The sequence below is a fragment of the Rousettus aegyptiacus genome, unplaced genomic scaffold (assembly GCF_014176215.1).
Source record: "Rousettus aegyptiacus isolate mRouAeg1 unplaced genomic scaffold, mRouAeg1.p scaffold_m13_p_1, whole genome shotgun sequence".
Classification (NCBI taxonomy): Eukaryota; Metazoa; Chordata; class Mammalia; order Chiroptera; family Pteropodidae; genus Rousettus; species Rousettus aegyptiacus.
The window spans coordinates 175339057-175365731 of NW_023416284.1; the positions used below are offsets into that span (position 1 = coordinate 175339057).

The 26675-nt window shown below is 42.6% G+C and overlaps 1 protein-coding gene across 20 annotated transcripts in view; it reads right to left on the reverse strand.

The window, feature by feature from the left end:
- Positions 1-1617: 1617 nt before the first annotated feature.
- Positions 1618-26675, reverse strand: part of SYNE1 (spectrin repeat containing nuclear envelope protein 1) — a 387933-nt gene continuing 362875 nt past the window's right edge. For 15 of the 20 annotated variants that reach the window (XM_036222821.1, XM_036222818.1, XM_036222811.1 and 12 more), the window contains 12 exons: positions 25573-25764; positions 24421-24754; positions 22665-22733; positions 20852-20994; positions 19072-19198; positions 18285-18496; positions 15614-15814; positions 14153-14281; positions 12611-12823; positions 11478-11570; positions 10040-10098; positions 1618-2600 (listed from right to left, as the gene is read on the reverse strand). In XM_036222821.1, the coding sequence (XP_036078714.1) occupies positions 2360-2600; positions 10040-10098; positions 11478-11570; positions 12611-12823; positions 14153-14281; positions 15614-15814; positions 18285-18496; positions 19072-19198; positions 20852-20994; positions 22665-22733; positions 24421-24754; positions 25573-25764 (2013 nt within the window). In that variant the 3' untranslated portion in view covers positions 1618-2359. The remainder of the gene's footprint in view (positions 2601-10039; positions 10099-11477; positions 11571-12610; positions 12824-14152; positions 14282-15613; positions 15815-18284; positions 18497-19071; positions 19199-20851; positions 20995-22664; positions 22734-24420; positions 24755-25572; positions 25765-26675) is intronic. The other 5 variants (XM_036222810.1, XM_036222808.1, XM_036222812.1 and 2 more) reach the window with 4 other exon arrangements.

The window sequence follows — 26675 nt, forward strand, 5'->3', positions numbered from 1 at the left end:
AAGTCTCTTTGCGCCAACATTTTCTGTGACTAATGTGTCATCACGTGATTTCCCTAACACTGGCAACACGTGTGTGTCTCTCAAAGGGCTGCATTGCTCTGGAAGCAAGACCGTGTCTTCCGGGTATTTGGAGCAGGGGCGAGAGGGAAGCGAGGGAAGAGCGAGGCCCGAGGGCGGACCCCGACCCATCTCGGATGAGGGCGCAGGCCGCCCCCTTCAACTCCCATCTCTACCACTGCTCCAGGAGCGGCCTTTCCAGGAGCACGATAATAAGAAACATGTTATTTACGGGTTTGTGTTCTTTAGAAAAGAACAGAACTGCGATCTGTTCCTTGAGTGGGATCCCGGGGGAAATGGGAGAGGAATAACCCGACGGTGTAAAGCAAAACGACTCTGATGGCAATGCCACGTGAGGCGAGTCCCCTGGAGGAAGGCTTAAATACAGCTCAACAGCAATCAGGGAAGTCTTCGGAGAGGAGGCAGCTCGGGAGCTGAGTCTTGTGAGGGAGGAGAGGAGTGGTAAGAACGAAAAGATGGAGCTAAGAAGGTACACAGTGGAGCCTTTCAACAGTTAGCAGATCTAAAATCACTTCAGACGTCTGTTTCCAGTGCAGGCTCCCAGGTCATACCCCCCAGAGATTAAATCAGAAGGTCCCCAGTGAGCCCAGGGGTTGGAAAGCCTCAGGACCCCTAGCTGAGAAGGTGCCCAGGCTGCGGCACCATGGAAACTATGGAAGGCATTTTCCAGTTACTGCGAACACCCATTTGGTTTAAATCCTCGATTTGGAGCAGGACTTGTAACTTAAAGACCTACAGGAGTCAGGCTGGCACAGGTGGTGAGAGAGGTTATTAGGTCCTGAGCGCAGATGTAAAAGCTGTCTCTTCCTCCAGTTCAAGGAACAGCAGCCACGTCACACTCTGTCAGTCAGGACCATGTGCCCAGGACACCAGAGCTTTACATTTTCAAGAGGAGCCTGAAACCTGGGTTTTACGTAAATCCTCCCCCTTCCAATTATTAAATAATGGATTAAAATGCCATGTGCGCCAAACAATTCTATGAGGGCCACTAGCTGGCAAGATGTGAGGGGCAAGATCATATCTTATCATATGCAGATGTGAACGATAGTTTAAAGTTGTGTTTCTTCTGGAAGACTATGGAAAACAATAGAAGGTTTTGGAGCAAAGATGGGAGCTGAACAAGAGATTGCTTTAAGAAAATTCATACGACTGTTGTGCACCCTTGGGATGAAGTGGAGGAGGGGTCTCAGCCAGGAGATCATAGGATGTTCTAGTCATGCAGAGGGAACGGGAAAGAAAAAAGTATGAAAGATGCTGGAAAATGAGAATCGAGGAGATATAGTTGGCTGTGGAAGGGGGAGAGAAAGAGAGAAATCATCCAGAATTCTCTAGAATTCTAAATGTGCACTACTTCTGATCGCCCTCTTTCTTTAACATATACTTATGTTTTGACTTCATTCATTCCGCAAAAGAGATAATGTAGGTTGCATTCTGATAAGTACCTGCTTAATAGAGATGACTAGAAATAGAAACGGCTTAATAGAAATGACTTAATACAGTCATTTCTTCAGCGGAGGGAAAAAAAAAGCACAGACGAAATATTTTATAGTATCTATAATAAATGCAAAGAAATCCATACAAACAAAACTTGGCTTTAGCAAACTGTACATACATAAATATCTTTTTTTTTTACTATAACATTCAACTTTTTTTTCACATAAAGCCTTCTGTGATCTTATTTATTACATCCAGTTTTTCGTTATACTTTTTTAAAAAGTGCCTTTTAGATTTACAGCTTATGCTTCTAAAGCAAAAGTTAAAACATCATGCCCAAAAGGAAAACCAGGTAAAAAGGAAGCCGTTATATAGCTCTTAAAAACTGTATGTTACACGGTTCTAAAATCTCTTCAGCGCTGGTTGGCTGGGAGATTGTTCGACACTAGCATGGCGCCCGGGAGTGTCATTTATGAATGGATGGGGCGGCACCGTGGGAACGCTGCCCAGACGGTGTGCTGCAGTCCCTGGGCGTGCGCAGGACGGGCCAGAGGCCCAGAATTCCCCCGTCCGGGGAACATCGGAGTTCCTTCATCTCTTTAGTGCTGCGGCTCAGTGTTTCAAACAATATTTCTCCCAAACGTTGTGTCTTCTGTTTGCTCTCCTCCTGTCATTGTTTATCACCCATCTCTGAAACCACAACACACACACGGGATCTGGAGAGCTAAAGCTGCCACGCCGAGGGCGCTGGCCAAGATGCAGGTCCTCTTTTCTGCTAGTTTGGGATTGCTTTTGGCCAAACCCTCCTTTACGCTGCCAGCACTGCTGCAGGTAGCATCCGCTTGGTTCAGAGGGGAGGAGGGCCATTTGTGTATCTGAGCATGGGGTGGAATGACCGGGCGAAATTGTTGGAGAGGGCACAGCTGTAGTCTTCCTCCGACATTGGTACAAGGCAGGCAAGCCCGATGAGGAGCAGCAGGAGAAGCTGGAGGGGAAGAGCCGCCCGGAACACTCTGAACAGGAAACCTCGGCTGGACTGAGTGGGCTGAGGCTCAGAAAGGGAGGAATCGGAGCCACCTTTTATGGACCTGAGAGAACAATGGACATGACTCAGATATCTCGAATGTTGGAGGATGCTGCTCTTACCCCCTCACCTTCCTGGAAGCTAGAGGCCCATGCCAAACACAACCAGACCTGGTGATTAGCTGCCAGCCCTCCACAGTGGGCCCAGGTCCTCTCCCCACCACCAAATGAAGAATTGTTTAGAAACCGTTCTGATAAAAAAAAATTAACATTTAGTCGGTCAACTAAAGGTAACCAATTGGGTCCAAATTCTACCCTTTCATTTAGTAAAATATTTTTCGCCAACAAAGATAATTGCTCTATACACATTCTGCCAGCATGAATTAAGTAGGTCAAGGATGATTAAGACGTGACCATTTGATGAAGTACGTTTTTGGTTTAAGACTACCAGGAATACCGTTAGGTCAAAATAGTTGCTGTCAGAATCATATGAAGTATCCAATCGAGTCATCCTGGATGTGCCACGATCCATGCGGCAAGGATAAGGACAGCTCCAGTCCTTTTGCACAGACCCATAAACCTTAATTGACCTTAGAGTACATCCTGGTTTCATCTTGCACTGGGTCAGCACCTGGCCCTCCCTCACGTTAGTGGGTTCCGAAGCCGTATGAAGAAGGCAGGCAGTGGGGTCAGTGTACAGAACACCGGTGTTGAATGACATGGTTTCTAGGCTGATCCTATCTTCCATTAGTGCTGTGACTTTGGGGAATGGACATAATTTTTATGAGGAGGACAGACTGCCATCTTGTAGGCTCCTTCTACTCAAAGTTCCAAGTTTTCCTATCTATGTTTATCTTCCTGTTTACTAAATTGTGCATTAGAGATTAAGCATGAATTTCAGATTTCATAAGACTACTTGTGAGATATTGAATAGAGAAGTAGGTTCTAGGTGGGGTGCTGCCGTTTTCTATTTGTGAGCATCCTTTAATGTTCTGTTTGGTTACTAGTGGAAATGATGAAGAAATGTTATTTACAAGAGGTGTTTTGTACACACACACGTGCACACACAAAAATCTCAGGAGCCAAAAGAATAGGTGTACCAATGAGACACATTTCCTCACACCTCGTACAAATTCCCTATATGTAGTATTATCACTAGGCATAAGGATGTTGAATGTGAGGTCATTAGATAAATATGAAGGTGTGAAAACTGAATTGGTTACTGTATGTTTTTCTCATAAGAAAACGCTAAGTTTTTAGCTCAACTATTCAAAACTCTCTTATTGAACCATCAAAGAAATATGGGAGACAAACAGACTGGTCCTCTGGAAACCTCAAGCATCCATGTACCACACACACTGTGTTTTTAACACAGTTTTTGAAGTGTAATGAAAAAACAAATCACTGGCCTAAATTGGGACTATGTTTCTTTTCTGAAGACTACAACTAATGGCTGTGTAACCTTCAACAACTCACTTTACCTGTAAGTGCCAACCTCTTCCTCAACCCTTTCTGATTAGACTAGATGGTCTTCCAACTTGTAAGGTTCATGTTTTATACATTTCATGTCTTCTAGTAATTAGTGTGAATAGTCCACCAACTGAGAGGTCACAAGAGTTCAATCTCCATCTAGTGGTCAAACTGATTAACTGCCCTCATGCTAAGACCAATGAATTACTCCTAATGAGCTGAATAGAAAAAGTTGTCTATTTTGTGAAATACAGCAGAACATAAAAGAAGTATGCCACATACCTATTAATGGAAGGAAGAGTAAAATAGGAACTCCTTGAGTTATCTATTTATGAATTATTGAAGTTGAGAGAAAGCCTTAAAGAGTATTTAACCTTTCTCCTAATTTTGTAGATAAGTTAACATTTGTTCTTCTAATTACTAGGTGACACACTAAGCCTAGTTAGTATCTGGGGTTCTCTCATGCAAGCCCCACACTATCTTCAGTGTGCTTGTTATCTTCCTTCTGTAAATGATGAAAACAAGGCTCAGAGAAGTGAAGCAACAAGCTCAAGGTTATACAGCTTGCAAGTGGTAGAATTAAGATTTTAACCCTGAGATTTTGACTCCCAGAATTTGGAATCTATAGAGAGGGTAAATGACTTGCCTCAAATCCCACAATTATAGGAAGAGATCTAGTGGGCACTTGGTTCCAAAGTGCCTGCCAACTATACTCTCTGGCAACGTTTGTTTGTTTGTTTGGTGACATCAATGAAGATTACCTGGGTCATATTATGTCACAGGTTTCTCACATGTAGAAGAAAAGACAATATTTGTATACTAAAAAATTTAGAAGTGAGTGGCTTCCTCACATCAAAAATAAATGCCTCTAATCTCAAGGCCTCACGATGTTACACAAATCATCAAGTACAGTACATGGACAACAGGGCATTTTGTTTTGAGACAGCTGCACAATCTTGGGCCAGTGATCTAGTCTCTCTGGTCTGGCCTTCGGGTTTCTCATTGACAAAGAGGAAGCGTGCACTAATATCTCAAAACCATTTTGGCTTTGACAGTTTATGAATTCAATGATTTGTCTTAAAGTGTCTCAAAAAAGATCAGCTAGCTGCCCAAGAATCCTGGATGGAATTTTTCTTCAAGATCTTTTTCTCTTTCCCTTACAATATGCCCTGGCAAACAACACTCGCCACCTGTCACTGGGTAACAGAAGAAACAGCTCCACATTTCCTCTCTACTCTGACTTCTTTTCTCTGGGAAACATTAAAGGATATTAGTGATGGGTAGATTTATGCATATAATTGATAATCCAATCTGACTGACAGCACTGAATAGCCCTGCTTGTCAATTATTATCTTCTTAGAGCAATTAAGCCAAAGATCAAGATTAAAATAAAGGGTACCCATTGGCTAGTCTACTTATGAGGACAACAGGAAAAGTCATCATCTTTGGAATACAGGCTCATACGTTAGAGAGTCTGTTGAAGGACATGGCACATTTAACAGCATCAGAGCATTCTTTATTAAAATTTAATTAGCACATGCCTTCTAAAATCGAAGAATGCCTACCTGAGGAGAAATAATGGGCCGAAATAGGGACAAACAGAACACGAAGTGTTCAGGGAGCTGCCACGCAGGTGACTGCTCTTGGAAACTCCCAGTTTATCTACCGAGAAAAATGCCGACCCCACGGGATAAGAAACCAGGGACACAACATGCCTGAAGTTTTAGAGCTTCTAATGCCAACAGGTTAATGATACCAGGGCACCATTATTTAGGTCAATATTTATCTATTGACCTAAAATCACCTCGGTTTCAAGTCTTGGGAAATTGGACAAGGAAAAGAACAAAGATAACTGACTAGTCACTCATCTCATGCCGATGGCTTCATTATATAAATAGATGCCAATTGAGATTTTTTTTTTTATGAAGGAAAAATTAAACGTATGAACGTATTCAAGGAATTTAATCAATAGAGATATTTCAATCAATAGAGATATGCCTAACGAAAATGTGCTTATTCTCATAAGTAAATGTTAATTTCATTACTTTTCTCACTCCCCTTACTCATTCAAATTTCTGGGTAAATAACTGCCCCAGGAGTTGTTTCATCTCTTTTCCAAAATACATATTGTTGTGGGAAAAGGGGGAAGGTAGGGGAGGGAGCAGAACATGATAATACACCACACAAAACCAAGTTTGACTGAGATGTAAGCAGCCCGAATTGTGTGCACAGAGAGTACGACTCATCTCAAAAATCTTACGAAATGAAGGAAAATAAAATGGGTTGATTCTTTGCATACATCATTCGAACACAAATGAAAAAGAAACATGCCGTTCATTTTGTTACTTTTTAGCTAGCACTGGCAGGAAAGTGACAGGAATTTATCAGGAGGGAATATCTAGATTGTCTATGACGTTGTTGCCTAGTCTTGTGTGAATGGTCTTTGTTTGCTGGATATGTGGTTCAGAAGACACATTTCCAGAATCAGTTTGGGATTTCAGTTTCCTCTCATTCCAAAATGAACATCTTGGCTGGTCCTAAGCTACCTCAGGCAGCCTGTGGTATCAAGCCCTGGAATTACTGTTTAAATCGACAGCCCTTTGCTACAGTGGAGTGGTTAATGATCTAGGATCCACCCAGGTTCAGCAGGACCTGGGTTCAAATCCAAATCTCATACTGCTAATCCCCACTGTCCATGTCTGTAAAATGGGGGATATAGCCATGGAGATGTTGTGAGGGTTAAATGCTTAGCATAAATGTCAGCAGCTTCTTATTATCTGAATTACTCAACTAAGGGTGTGCTGACTCATGCCCTGAGGGGTTGGCCGGATTTAGCTTTTTCTCCCAGGGAGCTCTTCTTGATTTAGCAATAGTGCTTTCGAAGATGTGGTACATTTTCCAACGTGTCTGCCTTGTTCTCCAGAAACACTGGGCATGCGGACCTCAAATATTATAAAAGAAACACATCGGAGCCTTATCCTACTGCTGTCCTCAGCCCTAGGCTGGCCTGTCCTAGAGGCAAGACTGCTTTAGGCTGAGGGTCTATGGGTACTTTGAATAAACAGATCCTCAGGGCGGAGTCTAGAGGAAAAGACTTGAAAAACGAATTCCATGAGAAACCGAATAGTGTTTGGCGGAGCTGCGCTGTACATGCGAAGAACTCACTGCCCTTGCCTGACCATATGTGGCTACCTCGAACGCATTTTGAAACGAGGTGGTGTTTCTCTCCACTCCCTTTCGATGTTTTGGCCAGTCAGTTCTCATTCCATCTTGGTTCTCTGTGTAGAAGGTGCCAGAGACCAAAGGTGCCTTAGGAAATTCTGCATTTCACAATTCGAAGCTCTGGAATGAAGTCATTGATTCACTCTCTCCAGACTACAGGACTGTTATTCCTTTGCCTTGCTGGAAATTAGAGTAAAATCTTCCCATTGGTCAACTTCAACTAATCTACAGTAAAGTTTTGAAGAGTTATTGATGATCGGGTTAGATAATTTTAAGTCGAAGGTAGAAAAAACGTACCAGGTGGACCATCATAAACTTTGCTTCAAAAAGCTTACTTCTTAAATATATTTAATCTCAAAAAGTATGAAGTTTTATGGATGTATGCATAGATACTTTTCAAATGGTTATAATTTTAAGGAATGTTGGGGAGCTTCTTATAATTGATTTAGGGAATCTCTAGATTCTGACATAGTCCAAGTTTTTTAATGGCAGGGTCCATATTATATTGATTTCATGGGCCTAGGTCCCAAATCGAGTAGCATCAGTTCATATATAGGCTTAGAATGTTATTTAAGAAGACCTAGAACAATGACCATGAGATCAAACTGAAACAAACATAGTAAGCAAGCAATTGATATTATTAATATCTGACTTTAACAAAAAGAATATACAAACCCTTCCCTTCAAACTAAAACCCAGTTTCTTTCAATTCAGCCTCTTTCCTCTTTCAGAAAGAACATTTTCCCATTGCAGATCACAGGGGTCAACATTCTAAATTGTGTTTCTGCCATAACCTTTCGAATTTGCTGGACCAGTGCAAGATCAAACGCAAGTTCCTCTCAAGTCTCAGTTATGTAAAGGAACACCGTGACAGCCTGGGTTGTGAGTGAAGTTAATTCTTTCCCAGAAGACTCTGCATCTCATTGTCAGGGTTGGGTGCACCCCAAACACAGGTGCCAAGGAACCAAGAAGCCCAAGAATGTTCAACCACAACCCGTCTGCCAAGGTGTTTGATGAAGTCTGCCATTCAGGCAAAGATCGTTTGGGTTCCAGGCCCTCTAAATAGAAAAGCGAACATTGTCCTGTGTGCTCAGAAAGATGTTAATAAACAGTGCTGGACAGAGCAGAGCTGAAAGGCGCCTTGTGGACGTCAGAGTGAGAATGTGGCTGTCCCAACCGCAAAGCCCTGTTAGGAGACATGTTGAAGCACATGCTGCCTTAAGAAACAATGCCTTTGACTTTGCAGAAAACACGAGTGGCTGTCTGGAAGAGTTTAGAGAGCAGATCGATGCAATATTTGGGAAGTCGAGGGTGGTCATTACTGGCATTACATAATAACATAAGAGCTTTCCCTCTTCTCGTTACCACCATTTATGCCAACCAAAGAATTGATCTCTGGTTATCCTAAAAGGAATATAGTGGGGACATTCCCCATGTCAGCTCACGGGACATTGGTAGTTTGTGGGGAGGAGATGAACCATATGAGACAATGATTTGTCTATAGTACAATTGTTTTTTCTTATAAGGGTCAAGAAAACATCAGAGCACCTGTAGAAGTCCATCTTATCTTCAAAACGCCCCTTGAGTTTTTCTTTATTCATACTTCATTACTGATATTTTGTTATGGACCAAAAAAAAAAAAAAACCCACAAAATTGTCTTCAAACCAAATCAAAGGGAAAGAAAAAAACAAAAAAACAAAAAACATACTAACGGGATGTTTAAAACCAGAAAGCACATCAAAATACATTCTCCATTACTTCAGCTGAGTGGGAATGACCAAAGGAAACTACCAGTCCCTTTTGCCCATAGCTGGAAAAGTCTAACTATTACTTAGGGGCAGTCTGTGATTGGTTCTATACTTCCTCGCCCCCTACCCTCCTGCCCGGAACTGGATTCCATTTTGGTGGTGATAAGCTTTGGGAGGGGCAGACTACTTCCACAGTGAGCTGCTTGGGATTGGTATGACAAATTGGCTCCGAGGACAGTCTGTTCATTTCTAGAGAGTCGTCTGGGGGACACGGGATCTGATTAGTGGAGGGGCGGGGAAGCACAGACAGCACACCAACGACGAAGGCAAAGCACCGCTAACTACAGCAACGAGGGGCTGTCGGAAGCCAGGCGAGCAGCGCAGAGTGGCAGTGGCGGAGGAGGCTCTGTGGATGTGCCTGGGAGGGGCGCTGGCCGCTCTCCTTCCACAGTGAAAGAGCTTGTCAGGTGTTAGGGCGGTGACTGACTGCGTGTGCTGGCTGAAGAGGAATTTCAGGGCAAGCAGAAGAGAGAAGGTGCTTATAAATTTTAAATAATACCAAATTAGGACTTGCCATGTTGAGAATCCCAAACCCACGATCTGGATAAAACATGAAAAGAAAATAAAAAGCTGGGGATGTTAGTATATTTTATTCAGATATGTGGGTTCTGGGAATGGTAAAATAATTCACTGATTGATTACCTGTCTTATTGTAAAATCTAGAAGTAAAGAGGATGATAAAAGTCTGCCATGACTCAAATAGCGACTGTGCCATCAGCGAATCCTGTGTGCGCACAGAATAGCGTTTGATCAAAAGTACCAAATGGTCTATGTACCGTTAAACAAAAGTTTGGAGGGGTCCAAATATTTTAAGCTCTGAGGTTTACTTGTATTTTGCACTTTGAAGAGTCTCTTCCAATTTATTAGGAAACGGCGGTCACTGAAATGAGTAATTTCTCAACTACCCCGAGGCAGACCCGAGATAGGCCTACCGCAATCATGGACCATTTTCATCATCCTCTTGGCGTTCTAGAGCAGTGTGGAAACCAGGAGAATAAGGTACCTGCTATGTGGACTGCTGACAGAGGGTCCAGGCTGTGAGAGACTACATTTGCCTCGTGGCTGTTTGCAATGAACAGGGGTAAAGAAAGAAGAATGTTCAGTCCAGGCAAATAAAGACAAGCTACTGATGAAAATTAAACTAAAAGTGCGGCAAAGGAAAAACAAATCAAACAAGTTGATCAGTACCCATGAATTAAGGAAACTGGCTTTTCTTTGGTAGAAGAAATAAAATAAATTGACAGCTGTGTTATTAGTCAGTGAAGACATGTAAGTTGTGGTTCAGGAGTCCACTCTCCAGTGGGTGGATTTTCCCCACTTTTTACGGTAGAAACACAAGTGACTCCATATTAGCGAAGAATCTATGTATATTTACTCACGATAGAAATAAAGTTCGATATACCATGCCACATCATATTTTTTTCATCTTCTGGAACACTGAAACAATACTGAAATTTTTGATAAATATAAATTAACAATGATAATATGAAATTGTTCTTTGTAGAGTCACGAAGACCCAAAACATTAAATACTCAAGTTAAATAAAGGCTAAAATTTGACTCAAAAAGCCAGTATTCCTTCACATTCTTAAACTAGGATCTATAGGAAACTAGTGAATGTAGTAAAAAAAAAAAAAAAAAAAACAATCCTAACAAAGGTCATAACATTCATAACATTTATCAGCATAGAACTTAAGTGTTTATCACACACACAAAAAAAATACAAATGAAATCAATACTTCTAAAAACTAAGGAAAACAGAATGATAATAAAAATGAATATAATCATTAAGCCGGACAAAAAATAACAAACAAAAAACAAGCTTCTAATTACACAGAGAAATCAAGGTAGAGTGTGGCAGGGGCCGAATTTGTCTTGTGTGCTGGTAAGATGGCCCCACCCCACAGGCCTGTGGGTGAGTCGTCTTAAGTTGTTGCCATTGGGGGTGGGGGGCAGCACAGTCATGGAAAGCCTTCAGGGCCACTCAGGAGCTTCTTGGCTTGAGAACCTCCACTCACCTTACAAATGGCCTCATGAGATGCTCATAGTTCTGTCCACCTCTGGCTGAGGCACCCCTTTAAGTGGAGCCCATTTTGTTAGGTGGACCATGGTGCTGGTGGTTTGAAGGGAGGAGCCACCGAAAGGGACAAGGGAGCACCATTCTAGAGATGGTGTCCGGAGCAAGAAAAGTAACTGGTCTCCCTGCGTCCCCACCACATGTCGATTCTTTTGAAAACAGAGCCTCTCTTTTCCGTTTCTGAGCGCAGGTGGGGAGGGCACGTGGCAGGGCTAAGGAAACAGCGCTTCAGTGTGACAGCCTCTCCTGGATGGGGGTCCCTGCTTTGTCCGGAGGAAGAGCCTGTGGACCCCGGTGGGTACGAACACCACCACTCCCCACGGTTCCCTCCCACGGGCCAACTGAAAACGACCGTGGAAAGTTACCGTTCTCTGTCTGTTTGGGCTGCTTCTTCCTGATGTAGGACTCACAGATCCTGAGGTGTCCAGTTCATCAGCAGAAGCCCAGGAAGACAAATCCTACATGGAGAAGAGATTCTTTTGGCAACTCCGTGTCCCCGAGCCGTGATGGTTCTGTAAAGTACTACGTGTTCCCCTCCCCGCCCCCGCCCCCGCCCCCTACCATCTCCCATAAAAAATCAAACCTTTCCTTAGGGAAAATAGAATCAGACAACTACAAGAAGAACGGAACCTAACTCTTCTAGTGTATTTGGATTTCTTGCTTGGAAGTTTGTCCCTTTTCAGAAAATACCCCTGTAGGTTTATTACTATGTCACTTGTAGTTTTATTGTTTCTTAGTGACGTGGATGTGAATGTGTTGAAGTGGAAAAGGTGAAGGATTCTGCCTTAGAGCTGCAGGTCAGAGAGAAGCCAACTCATCTGAGTTAGAAACAAAACGTGGTCCTCAAGGGGCCTGCCTTTGAGCAACAGAGAAATTATATTGATTCCAGCACTGCTGTTACTCGGAGTAAACTGTTCTTTTGCATTCTTATAGGAGAGCAAAGTGCTTATGTATTCATAAAGGGATTTCACAACTGAATGAAGTTTTACCAAGCATCTCTGTACCTGCAAATGCATTTCTCAAAGCCAACACTACTACCGTGATACAGTAGGTTTAAGAAAAATAATAATAATAAAATAGATGAGCAGAGGACATTTTCTATGGATTAATTGCTGCTTATGTCGGGAGAATTCAACCTTCTAGTTTCTAAATATGAAAGTCATATGTAACAGTTGGTTGTGATCTACCATAGCTTTGATACTAAAAACATGTGAATTCTTAAAGAAATAGGGTAAAATAAAATGTCACAATAGTGGTGGTAATAAGGTCACCAGTAATAATTACAGGAGGTCTTTTGGGTGTAATAGAATCAAAAATGACATCCTATTAAAAAAGTTTGAGTGGCTTTTTTGAGACAGGACTTGTAAGAGCGGCAACTGAGAGTAGACACTCTGCTCTGATAAGTATTATATTCGACGACTTTCTAAAACAGATAAAGATGATGCTTCTTTGGTATCTTGTAAGAAATGCCACACACTGATGTCTGTTCAGAGCTTACCTGCTGACTGCTTGACAGGTCTAATGACTTCTCCAGCTCCTTGATGTGATGACCGACTTCCTTCAAGAGAAGTTTGAGCCGATTTCCAATCACATGGACTTTTTCTTTGGCTTCTAAACAGTCTGTGCCTTCAGCATTCACCAACAGTTGGCAAGACATGTCTTGTAGTGAGGCTACTTTGAGTTGGGATTCCAATAGCTCACGCCTTATTTGCTATGCATATAATAAGACATGATTTACTAAGAATATGTGATCACTGGAGAAAGTGCAGGGTGACATAACTTTAACTGAGTGGGCGATTATACCTGAGGATCAGAACGCTGTGCTCGCGCAAGGAAGGCTGCATAGCCCATGGCATTTGGTAGTTAGGGGCCTGTGTTCTAATCCTGCCTCTGACAGAACACATTCTACAAGGTGCCTGAACCTTTTTGATCTCAGTTTTCTCATTTGGTAAAATGATGATACTATCTCATGCCCGGTCCACAGTATTATTGGAAGGTTCAAATTGGTGAATCTATGTGAAAGTACTTAAAATATAAAGTATTATGCAAATGAGAAGGTATTCTTTTAAACAGAAAAGTAAAACATTACCATAAATATAGCAAACTTCAAGTATGTCTAGGTATACTCTGATATCTGTTTAAGATATTTAGAAAGATATATGGATGATTTGTCGTTCACAACTTAAAAGTCTGAGGTCAAAAGTCTAGTGAAAATGCAGTCCCACAGAGATTTCCTCTGTTTCTAAGATCTTTGCGGTATTGAATTAAAAGCTACCAATTCTGTTGGTTAGGTAAGTGAGTGTTAAATGTTAAGAAACAACATTTGAAAAATACAGAAAGCTACAAAATGCAAATCCTTTTCTCCTAATGGAACTCAAATATGCTTCTTTATCTTCTGTAAAATCACTTGAGTACACTGTATGCTACACTGTCCAAAGTTCCTTGCATAAGAATCCACTCAGATATTCTGCAAGCTTCCTTTTGAATATACTGCTAGAAAGAGTTTCCTGCCCCTTGAGAACAGGTGTTTTCTTTTTGTTTGATAATGAAAATTTAACTCATCACATTTCCCTTTTTGTCTTAACTTTCCGGTGCGAAGGTTAACGTTGAATTTGGTAAACTTAATTCCTCTTCAGAAGTCTTAAAGCTCTCTATTTTAACGGTTGTAATGTCCTGTTATTATAAACCACCCGATACATTTTTGGGACCTAGATGTGACAAATACAGTTTAAATCAACAATAAGTATAATTCACCAAAGACCCATTTTAATAAAAACAAACTCATTAGGATTAAGCACATCTACAATGTCTACAATTGAGCAATGACTTTAGAACCAGATTCTAAAGCTAGTGGATACCATCTTCTATGTACATGTTTGCTTCACAAAAATTGGAAACAAGGAGTAAAAAAAAAGAAAAAAAGCAAGTTAGAGACTCTAACTCAAAAGGTAAAAAAATATTACCACCTACGTTCTTTTTTTTGTCAATGAAATGTGTTGCTGCTCAGAATGCCGTGGCTGCCAGGATTCACACGTCTTACCATGAGCTGTTTGTGATGGTCCTGAAGTATCTCTGCGTCGAGATTAGGATCGACCGGAACAATTTCATTTTTCCTTCTGTCAATGTTCTCCAGCATAAGAAGCAAACCATGACTCATTTCATGAAAATCCTAGTGCAAAAAAAATATATGGAGCATAAAATCATCTTGAATTATATATTTTTCTTTTCCTCACAGCTTAAATTTCCATTCCGTACAATTACTACCGTTGGCAAAGACAGGTTGGTTTTAAGATTTTATACACGACGTCTCTCTGAGAAAGGCATGGGTGCTGTTGTAATTATCTTAGGTCACATTCTTACCAAAAGCATCAAACTGATTACTATATGGAAAATTTAGGCATAAGGAAAATTGATTCAAAATATAAAATATTAGAGAAACTTCTAGGGCTATTGTATAATTTGGAAGGAAGCAACTCTGCTTCCTTTACTCCTTCCTGTATGTATGCAAATCATCCCATCTCTTAACGCCTAAATCCAATCCCATAACCCCTTCATTCATCCATACATCCATCCATTCATTCATTCATTCATTCATTCAATGTATAGTTCTTGCAGATCTCCTATGCAGAAGGCACTGTGCTAGGAGTGGGTGCAGAGCTGAAACTACAGCTTGGGAACCTGATTTCAAGGAGCGATTACTCTTGGAGCCCATATAAAATCTAAACTCCTGGCCAGGACCTACAAGGCCCTGCATGGCCTGGTTCCTGACCACCTTCCCAGTCCTTCTTCCCACTTTCTGCCTCTCTGATGACTTTCTGATCATATTTGCCCCCTTTTTTTTTACCCTCAAAGACAGAAAAGTTCCTGCACCTGGGACTTCCCGTTTGCTCTCTCTCCTTCACAGAATCATCCTTCTAGTATTAGTTCAAATATCCATAGCCCTTCCCTGACCACCCTCCCAAAGTGGCTTTTCTCCATTACTCTTATCCTCAGCATCTTGGATAACCATTTAATTGCATTCTTATTGTGTGTCTTCCCCAACAGAAGAAGAGGCTGTGCTGTATCTTGACTGCTTAGGGCAGTATCTGTCAGACAGTGTCTACTTATCAATTGTGGTATGAATAAATGAATAAATATTTGTAATGTTCACTCTGATGTTCAAGAAATGTCTTCTTATGTGCTTAGTAAATACCTGTTGATGAATGAATGAATGAATAAATGAATGAAATGAATGAGTCGAAGAAGGAATGTTGGAGCTGAGATAAACTTGTGGAAATAGTCTCTTATTAGCTGGATAGAAGATGGGGTCTAGAACTTGTACATGGCCACATGTACAAGTTCTCCAGTAAAATGAAAATTAGGGCACAAAGTTATTTCACTCAAATATTGATATTGAGGAGTAATTGCATCCCTCTAGTGACCTTGATAAATCAAATGCCAGACTCAGCTACACCGGAAATGTCTCACACTGTAACATGGCCTGCCCAAAGTCCCCACGAACCTGACACTGCATCAGGGCATCCTGGAGCAGCCCCCGCCAGTCCTCCAGCAATGAGCACACCCTGTCCCAGCGTGCGTTCATCTGGGACAAGCGATCCTGCAGATCCCGGCTCTCCTCACCACCGGTCTGGGTGAACTCAGAGCTGCACAGGTTGATGGAGAGGATGATAGCTTTGCGATGGTCCACGGCTTTCTGGAGCTCCTGAAAAGAGGAAGGAGGACAAACAAGGAAGACAACAGTGAAAACATTCAAAAAATAGTCTAAGACCTTTGGAAATGCTTTGCCCAAATAATAAAATCCGTTAATTAAAATTGGCCTTAACAAGACAGCTAGGTTAGACACAGTATCACTGAGAATCATGCTGCACTTAAAAGCTATGGATGAGAGGTACTCTTCACAACATAAATACGTATTAATAAGATATGGTGTAGAGTGAATGAATCAGAAGCAGAATGATATGTGCAACATAATAGTATTTATGTCATTTAAAATACATGTGCACGCACAAATCTACCTTTCTCATGAATACATATGAACAAAGAATATTCATTTAACATTTCAGAATGGTTGCCATGAGTTAGAGGAATGAGGATTAAAAAACAGTGAGGAAAAAAAGATAAATACACAAAAGTAAGAGAATTTTGCAGGAAGTAACTATGACCCTGCACAGTGAACTACGGAGTATGATTAACTCAACCCGCAGCATGGGAGTTCAACACAACAAACAAAACAACACAAAACCTGGCTCCAATAGTTCTGCACAGCAGGAAATACACTTTTTCTAGTATAAGAATCCCATTTCACTTGACCACTGGTACTCAAAGGTCTGTGCACAAGAATGAAATGGGAAGCTTGATGGAAAAGCAGTTTCCCAGGCCCTGGCCTCCAGCTGTTCTGACTCCATAGGCACAGGTAGTAGCCCACGAGCTGAGCACACTGCATGTCATAGGCCACCTTCTTGTAAAGGTAAAGTGTATGAAATGGAAATTTCATCAGCTAACCAATTTAGTTTAATTTCTCTCTCTCTCTCTCTCTCGCTCTCTCTCTCTCTTGTACACAGACACACACACACAGACACACACACACGCAAAACAGGAAACTGACTTTTTACTTTGTACATTTCCCAAAAATCTAGAACTAAATTCCAAGAACTTGAGCCCATGATTCTATATTAATAATTGAATAGCTAGGTACCATTTGAACATCCCCAGTTTAAATCAGGGTGAGTGATCCTGCAGATCACATCTACCTGGGCTATATTTTCTTATAATTTCTCACCATTTCTGTGATGTTGTCAACTTGTCTTAATTTTTCATTTTTCAATACATTCTTAATATGCTGTAATGTAGATTCGGCCACAGAGACAGTATAAGATCAGGAGATATTGTGGAGAGATACTTGGTTATTCCACGGATTTATCCCCAGAAAACAGATGGGGTTATTGGGAAGGGGTCCAGAGGAAGATAACTTTTCTTGTCACACAGGCCAACTGTCAGGGTCTCACTTCTCCACCCTGATCTTGTACATTTAGGTCTCAAACTCCGGCCAACATTTGCTTAATCGCCTTTTTAAAAAATCTAGTTTTAATGCAACACTGCCTTATATTTTCCCAAAGAGGAATTGAAGTAATGGAAGTGTTCTAGAGAGAAATGCATTTTAAAGTCCAGATAATGTAAATTGCCATCTCCCATCTGATGCTTCTTCCTGAAATTGATGGGGCTGGTGCAGAAGCTCCTCCATAAGAAGTCTGAACATCTGTGGGGAAGCTCATTTCTCTGTTTGAAAATTTAAAACACTATGAGCACCAAAGCGAGCCACCGAAACATCAGCCCAAAATCAATAGCATCGAGGGAAACCAGAGAGACACAAAAGCAGCACACTTAATCCTTAAACCTGGGGAGCCTGGCTGTAGCTTCGCGCTCAGAGGAAGAGCTCGTCTTAATGTTCTCCTAACAAAAAGACAGAAGCAAAAGAGCTATTAAAGAGAAACCGTGCTCTCCAGCCACAGTATGTTTACAAAAGTCTCTACACATTAATGCATTTGGATAGCTGGGCTAAGGAGGATTTCTAAGATCCAGAGATGGAGTAAAAGGAAGTTATCTTGTGTACCATACCCAACACAGGCAAATGTCTGGGGTGTTACCACACTTATTCCACAGTTCTGTTTCATCTCGTTCATTACTGGAAATTGCTACTGCCAATACAATAATCTGCAGAATGTCAAATGCTTTCACTAGCTCGCCACAAACTCGCACAGATAAAAGTTTTGGAGAGGATTCTTGCCCAGCTGTAGATACGGACTTGTAGGAATGTGATAATATCTCTATTTCTCTTAAAAGAGGTTAAATAGGTCCCGGATGTACCTGGATGGTTCGTGAAATTTTAACAGATTACTTTTTAAATATACCAGTTCATTCAATGGCACATGATTATTTCCATGGTGGTTAGTGCTCCAACGGGGCCCAGCTCTCTGCCCTTCTAAACCTTCTCTACAAACACTCTGACCGGGGATGGCTGAGGGAAAGGGGAGCACGTTGTGTTCCATTCTGTCGAAAATGTCTCTGCCGCTGTATCACAGTGGAACAGCTGGAGCTAGCGGCCTCGTCTGCTCAGCCGTCCCACACGTGGTGGCTTGCCGTCTGGCTGCCTGGGGAAGGGCGAGGTCTGCTACCTTGAGCTTCTTTATTTGCAGCTCGATGGACGGGATGTCAGTGCTGAGCTCCAGGCGCTGTAGCTGCTCCAGCTCCTCCTCCGTCTCCCCCAGCCAGGTCCAGATGCTGTTGAGGTCAGAGTTGAACTGCTGCCACTTCTGGAGGTTCTGTTTCATTCTCAGCTCCTTGCTCAGGGCTTGAGCCTGTATGAGCTCCCATCGGTCAATCACACCTGGCGAGACATGACATGCATAGGATAGGGAGGCACGTTTCTCCACAGCTGATGCTTAGGAAATGCTTTAAACATACACTGCTGGCTAACTTTAAATAGCAACAGAAAGACAAGTAATTCCAGCGGGCATCCCGGCTGTCAGCTGTACAGAACAACATCATGGCTATGTTTTTCCTATTTGTAATTTTAGTGATGATGGAGTAAAAAATAAATAAATAAATAAAGCTATATAGGGGTTAACACTGTAAAGAGCTTTCCGGAGTATTCAGCAGTAGCCTGCATGAGGATAACATCCCATTCCTGGTTTCTTCTGACAATAAACAGAGCTCGGAGAGCATACATGCAGGATGCCCGACTAGTGATGTTGGAGACGGTGCAGTAAAATATATGAAACAAGAAAAACACCATCGCGATGCCGATTGCCTCCCTCTGCTGCAAAGGAGAGTCACTGGAACATGGAGAAAAGTACTTAGGACAGAACGGTGGAGAGCGGCCGCAGAGGGCAACTCGGGAGCAGGAAAGCATTTTGGAAGCTTCCGTTTCATTCTGTCTTGAACTGCGCCCTTCTCACTCACCAGCTGTTTGGGTTTCTGTGCTGTTGAGGTTCACAAAGCCAGGAAAATTCTCTTCTTCCTCCTTCAGCTTGTGCTCCAGCCTCTTCACTGAGTCGATACTGCCGCTGCATTCGGCCAGCAGTTTCATCTGTTGAGACACAGAAAACAGGCCCCTGTCACAAAATTCTCACGTTCTCACAAGGGCAAGAGCTTCTGGGGAACATATCTTTGTTGTTCCTCAAAAAGGACAGTGGCTTTATCTTCTTCGTGCCACTCTGCTTAAAAAAAAAAAGGTCAGGTTCAAAACCCTACGTCTTAAATATGTGACGCCTTCACGTATACAGAAAGCGATGCCTTGAAGACATACTTTGCATATGTGGTTTTGCATGAGAAGCTCTCCAAATTTCTTTTAAGTTTATGAATCAAGACAGACTTGGACTTAAAACTCAGAACCCTCAGCTGGCCTCACAGTATATAATTTTTGGCAAGTCACTCCCTCTTTCGTAAACTGAAATGTGGGAACAATAACGTTAGCACAGATCTCGAAGAAGATTTCTTTTTTTTTGCATTAAATAATTAAAATACTTAAAAGCATAAAGGGATATTAAAGCTAGCTGTCAGGTGAAAAAATTTAAGCACTGTTCGATAGGCATAAAGGACATAAGTTCTAACATCAAAAGAGAAGCTTCTGACTCTAAGTTTCATATCATGCACAGTATTCAAAGATTAAAAGACCAACTTGTTGCAAGGTACTCCTGCTATACTGGCCAAAACGTTATCTTTCAAAGATTTTCGAATATCGCCTTGCTAGTAAGTGATTTTAACTACTTTTGATTGAGATCGAGTATAACCTCAGTGATGTCGGCACGCCATCGGAAAACTATGTTATATTTTGGAAAAAGAGGTTTCACAATAATTGAAGTCAGTATAATAGGCCCCATGGGACCGGAATTAACGCAGGATTGGGCTCCTTCTGTAACCGTGAGCTCATGGACAATGGCGTGTGTACTGGAACGGTTCTCCTCCCTGGTTTCTGGAGGCAGTAGGTGTGAGTTGTCATTAGACTTAGAAAAATTAAGTTTTCTTCTACCAGGCAGTCTTTTGGATGTGAAAAGAAGATACAAGGCGTGGAAGGGATTTTCAAATTCTCTTGCTTAAATCTGTGTAGGAGAAGAGGTAGTTCCCTGAGAAAAATTATTTGGTCAGTAACTTGAGCAGGGCAAATAAAGTCATTACGTATTTTACTAAGAACTTCAAAAATAAAAAATTAAAAGAAATGGTAATGTACACAATCTTTTGCCATCTTTTCCACAAATCCCTCTTGTTAGACTTGTTTTCTCCAGAATGAGCATACTAAAAACAGGATAAAAGCATTCCCAAAGCCATCCAGTGAATCAATAAACACAGGAAAAGAACTAAAAGAACTCTGTATAGTAACCTATTAGCTAAAATCTGCTGCTCCAAGGATAACCGTGGTCCAAAAATTATTAGCCCAATTTGGACAAACGCCTAATCACTTTTGGGAGTGAAAGGCTTTCGTTCCTTTCAGTTAAACCGATCTCACTAAGTTCTCTCTTTAGAGGCTGGTCATTACAGTAGGTTCGTGGGCCTGAGACCGGTCCAGTTTGACTCCAAGGTCACCTGCTAACAGGGCTATGTTTTACACATCCACGCCCATGAGTTCAAGGGCGGCTGGTATTTGGAGGGTTTACGAAGCCCCCATGTCCCAGACAAACCGTTCTTTGTCACACAACTGTGATTCTCAGGCACTTGTCCAGATCACGAAGGTCAGGATACTCACGTAGCCTCTGTAGCTGGAGTCGAGCTCTGGTCCTGTAGGAGTTTTGCTGCGGATGATATTCTCAGTCTGCTGCATCCGAAAGCGGCTGTCGTCCAGGGCCTTGTCCAGTTGTCGGATCTTTGACTCTAAGGAGCTGGGATCCCCTGCGGTGTCGACCATAAGAATTTTTACGAGCTTGGCAAGCTTGACATTCAAGAAGTTCAGTTATTTCAGTTAAAGCTGTATAGAAATGGCATGTGTGTGGGCGATTATGAAGCAAGTTCAGATTTAACATGCTCGTGGGTTAGACGTTGAAATGACCAGAGCAATGAATGTGTTTGACTAAGGGTCTTGGCCGACCGGACGGCGCAGCGAGTTCTGGCCGCCCGTGTGTCTGTTCCCTCTCGCAGCTGATCCCCCAAAAGCCCGTGCGCTGTGAGCTGTGGGAGGCCTTTCCGAGAACGTAAGGTCATGCCTTCTGCTCTCCAGGAACTAACGGGAGATCATTTCTCATGCTCCCTCTGCAGTCACTTATCAGGTAGAAAAAGATACACTCTCTTATTTTTCGTAGAAGATAGTGCCACCGAAGTGCCAGGTGGCTGTGTCATTCACTTAAAGCATGACTTTGGGTTAGACAAGAAAAGACGAGCTTAGGATAGCTATGTACAGAAACACCAACCTAGCAACAACTTGCTTTTGTTTAAAACCTGAAACGAAGCCAGGAGAAAGCTAAGATGTTAGCATTTCCATCTAGGCATGCTCTTACTCACAGACTACAACTCCTGGCTCATTATCCCTTCAGAGATGTAACACCTTTTAGCAAAATTATTATTATTATTATTATTATTTGTGTGTGTGTGTGTGTATGTGTGTGTATCGAAGTCTTTTGAACTGAACAAGAACGTAGATCATCAGAGTGAAGCCAGCACAGGGTGAAAGCAGAACAAATATTAGTAAGCTTTATGAATTTCCTTTTTTGAAGGAAGGTCTTCTAAATACACCTGGAAGAGGTCTCGCACTGAGAATCACTCAGGTAGTCATCATTTCATTAATGCTAATGTGCAACCTGTTCTTTTGTTTTTCTACAAAACTTAAGTGTTGAATAATAACCCTGCAATTCAATATCACACCATTCTGTTCAAACCCTACTCTCTCCACCCTCCTCCATAGAGCTGACCTTGAACTACATACAGTTGGTCTAGTGAAACGTTAAGCAAAACTGGTTTCATTTTTTTCCCTTCAATTCTTATTCCAGGAATCATTCTGTCCTTAAAGGAAAAATCTAAGTTTTAAGATACTGTGGAATATATTTTTCATTTCAAATTATTTCATGGGGTAAGACATTAAATAAAATTAAATATGTTTTTAGAGCTGAACATCTGGTCTCACTCCTTGTCCGATGTGACCACTGAGATCAGTAGGATGAGCAGCGGGCTCAAAGGCACAGGTGCGGGCTGGTGGGTTTGGATGGGGACGCCAGGACCTGAATCCCCAGCCACAGGGAGGTGAGTGACCCGTCAGAGTCATGCAGTCAATGCTGCTACAGCCAAGTAGAGCGTAGGAAGCAAACGCTGAAAACTAGCGTTTCCACCTCCTATTTTTTGCTGTTAATGGATATCACAGCTCTATACTTAATGAGACTGATCACCATTTAACAGGTTGGGAAGTTATTTCATCGCACTTGATTATTTTCTCCCCTAGTACAGTAGTAAGAGAAGAAGGTTCTGCCTTAACATGCTTATGCCACGGAGCTGTGAGAGAGATACAGATGTGCTAAGAGGGGAGGCTTGTGACAGGTGAGAAAGGGAGGCTCGCTTCGGCTTTTAGTGCCTACCAGAGGTATTTCTGATGGCACGCTCTGTGAGTTTTACATAGGCCTCAGGATTTTCAGGGATGATTACATCTGCAAAAAGAGCACAGTCTAAGTTGACAGATAAGTTCTCGAGACACTGATTCCCTTGTGGCAGAAAAACAACTTTCCTAGGGGAAAAGACGGACAGCTCCGAGCATACGGAGACGTTGCACATGCAAACCTAAGGTTTCCACAGCGAATCGCAATCGTAATAGGTGCTTGAGCTGGTTGACGGTGTTTTATGAGCCAGGTGCTGTTTTAAGCACTCATTTATACTCGTAGCAAAGCTACGGGGTGCATGGGAGGGTTATTCCCATTGTATCAATGAGAAAGCCGAAGTCCAGAAAAATTAAGTTATGTATCCAAGTTTCAACAGCTGGTCAGTGGCAAAACCGGGGTCTCAATCCAGACCGTCAGGTGCTAGGGTAGCCCTGGAGCAGGCCACTAGACATAACGTGAGCCACATGCGTGACTTTAAAGATTCTAGCAGCCACATTAAAAACAAAAAACGAGGAAAATAATTTTACTACTTCATCTTACTAAACCGATATATCCAAATCACAACATGCAATCAACATGAATATTATTAATCCTTTAGATTCTTTTCTTATGTCTTTGAGATTCATGCATTCGTGCAAGTGCATTTGATGCAGCGAATCTCAGTCTGCACAGTCTCATTCCAGGGCTTCACGGTCACCACGTGGCCAGTGGCCACACAGTCAACAGTGCTACTTTAGATGCCAAATGCCTAACTACGACGCTAGACTGTGAGGACAAAACAGAAATGAGAGAAGTCACATCTTTCACCAAGATGCCGAAGTGAGAATATTGCCTCTTCCCCGGTTCTATCAATCGTCAGTTGTGGAGGGGACTCCTGGTGATCTCCTACATCCTTTCCATTCTCTACATTTCCAATGCTGCCTCCTTAGTCCAGGCCACCATGCCATCTGTCCTGGATTATAAAACGTTTCCATCTGGACTTTTTTTTCCTCCCAAAGCACTCCCCTTCATATAGTATCAAGACAGGTGTTTTGAAAATATGCCTCTGATCATATCGCCTCCCTCCCCGGCCCTCTGCTGCGGCTGCCCATGACCTTCAGGATAAAAGCCAAACTCCTCCCACGTAAACAGGTGGTTATATGATCAGGCTGCCTTTCCGCGTCCTCTGCCCAACCCACTCCATGCTTCCCAACCTACAGCCTTGTCGTTCTGGACAAACTTCAGGTGACCGAAAATGCTGTGGCTAGCTGGGATGGGTGCCCTCTTCTTTCCTTCTCTGAATGTCGCTGCATCTACCTGACTGGGTCCCACTCACCTTTCAGGCCTCATCTCCAGAGTCCCTCCCTGAAGCTCTCTGTCAAAGCTCTAGTGGGTCATCCCTCAGCTGGCCTTCTGTACCACCACGTGCGCATGGCTATCCTAGCGCCATACAGTTCTTACCCATTGTCTCTGTCCACCTAGAGGGTAAGCTCTCTGAGAAGGAAAGGAACTGTGTATCCCCAGTACTTAGCAAAATGCTTGTCACCTAATAAGAACCTAAGTCTATGTGGGACAAATCCATGGCCACACCTAATTTTGTATTTGATAATCACACAAATATCCAGTTGTTCTCTTATGAGTGATTTCTCGTAATGGGAGAAGAAAGAAGATGATTCTGCTGAGCCCACACGTTTCCCGTACAATATCCGTTCCCTTTTATTTTCCTTCGAGCTGGCATACAGGCAGAGCTCTTTCCTACCTGATAAGCCGACAGCGCCCCTGGGGTAGAAGTCTTTGTCTTCCTGGCCCTCTTCATCCTCAGAGGGCAGAGTTCTGGACACGGCAGACTCCAGGTCACGACTGAGGTCATAGTCATGGTCCCACTCCAGGGGGATGGAGTCCACACTGGCAGGGGTGTCTCGTCCTGACCGCTCGCTCCGAAGGGGCTGGGCAAGTGAGAGGGAGGGGTTGGAGGAAGGCTGGGGGGAAAGCACACTGTCCGCAGAGGTGTCGTGCCAGTGGAGGTCCGAGAGAGCTGCAGAGTCATCCAGCTCCAGCTCCCGGTCGGAGAGGTCGTGCTCATCATCTGGGAGCTAGAAATGCAGTCAGGCCAACTCCGTTACCGCAGCGATCAGGCGACGCCCTTACCACCGCTCACTCTGCTTCCCACCGCATCTCACCGAGAAGCTCATCCTCCCTCACTGGGGGTCGTTTTAAACTCCCGTCATCAAATCAGTAAGAACCCTCTGACCACTTTTAAAAATGTCTTATAAATTGATCTACCAAAGCCTCGGTTTTATCGCTGGTAAAATGGAAATAATATTAAAACCTGCTTCAAAGAATTGATGTAAGATCAGAAAAGCTAATATAAATTAAAGCAACCGAGTACTGGAGCAGATCAGGAACAAAAGGCGATCACCAATACAACCTTAGTCAGCCCTTTTTCAACTTACATCCCGGATCCAAAATATATGTGATCATAGAAGGTTCCAAATGTTCTAATAATAACAACTCTACGATGACATTTGATTATGGCAGCAATTAGAGAAACGGAAGAGAAAGCAAATTCAACTAAACCTCATCAATTGAGCAACTATTCACCTTGCTCAGGTTTCCTCTAGAAGCTTCTTTGTCCTATAGTGGATAAGTGCCAAACACTCTTCTAAGTTCTCTCTCTCTCTCTCTGTCTGTCTCTGTCTTTCTCTCATTAAACCAGTTTCACAGCTGAGGAAACTGAGGCAGAAGACATAAAGTCACCTGCCCTAGGTTATGTAGCCAACGGGTGTCCAAGCTGAAACAGGACCCCAGGCATTCCGGCTCCGGGCTCTCACCCACGACACAGTGCTACCATCTAACCCCACAGAAGTCACGCGCTTTAGATGTCATGACAGCGGAAAGCGAGGTTACACACAGGCAGGCGAGTCAGCTTCTTATGGTACCGCTCCACACGCCCGAACACCTCCTGGCAGTAGCGCCGCAGCTCGTCCAGCTCCTCCTGGATGACCGCCGCGTCCAGAGGCTCGCTCTTCTCCATCAGCTGCTCGCCCTGGGCGATGATCTGGTCGATCTTACCGTGGTTCAACGCGATCTCCTGCTGGAAAGCCTAGGAGGCACAAGTCGCGGGCCATTTTTATTGCTCACGTTGACATAAAACAGTGACAAGATCCCTGCTTAGAAAAGCCATACGGGGGATACGAATGTACCTTAGACAACGGCAAGCCAAGAGGTCGTTGCTTCATAAAGTAAAACCGAAAGTTTTACATCGGAACAGGAGTGAGAAATGAAAGTGTCAGAGTTCCATGGCCGGAAAGGTTCCCTTGGCTAATAAAATTTACTACCACAAACAACGCGGGTAGAAAAATCATAGGGGAAAAAAAAATTTTAAGCCATCATAAAGTTGATAGCACTGGTTATCCCTGACGAAAAACCATTATAACCATTACGGGACCACTGAAACAAATTTAGCACTTTAAAGAATATATTCGATATTTTCATGCTTCTTGATTGTACATCATACCAAGCAAATGACAATGTCATTGATTCTTCTCGGATGACTCTTTTATTGTTTCAGGACTTAAGCAGGAAAGATTAATATGATTTGAAAAGTAAGGAATTCTCGAGGATCATTTAGCCTCATTCGATATGGAAAAGAGTTAAGCAACTGGGGAGAAGTTTTAATACAAGAATATAAAGTCTGGAATAGTCAAAACTTCCCAGTAAGGAAAAGCCTGTGGGGGGAGAAGGGAGGGCAGCAATGAGTCCTATGACCCTGCCAGAGTCCAAAAAGAAAAGATTCAACTGCCACTTGGTAGAAGTTTCCTGCCAAAGGTTTTAAATATTGAGTTGCCTATGAAACGACTTGAGAAAGTTGGAGTTTGGGGGGCATTATTAAGAGAGGGTTTGGGCAGAATACCAGAGTTAATTATTTTGTTTTTTTCCATCCTGAGAATCTATGATTAAGGGTAACTTCCTTGTTTCATTTAAGCAACCTAACGTTATGGGCATTATGATTAT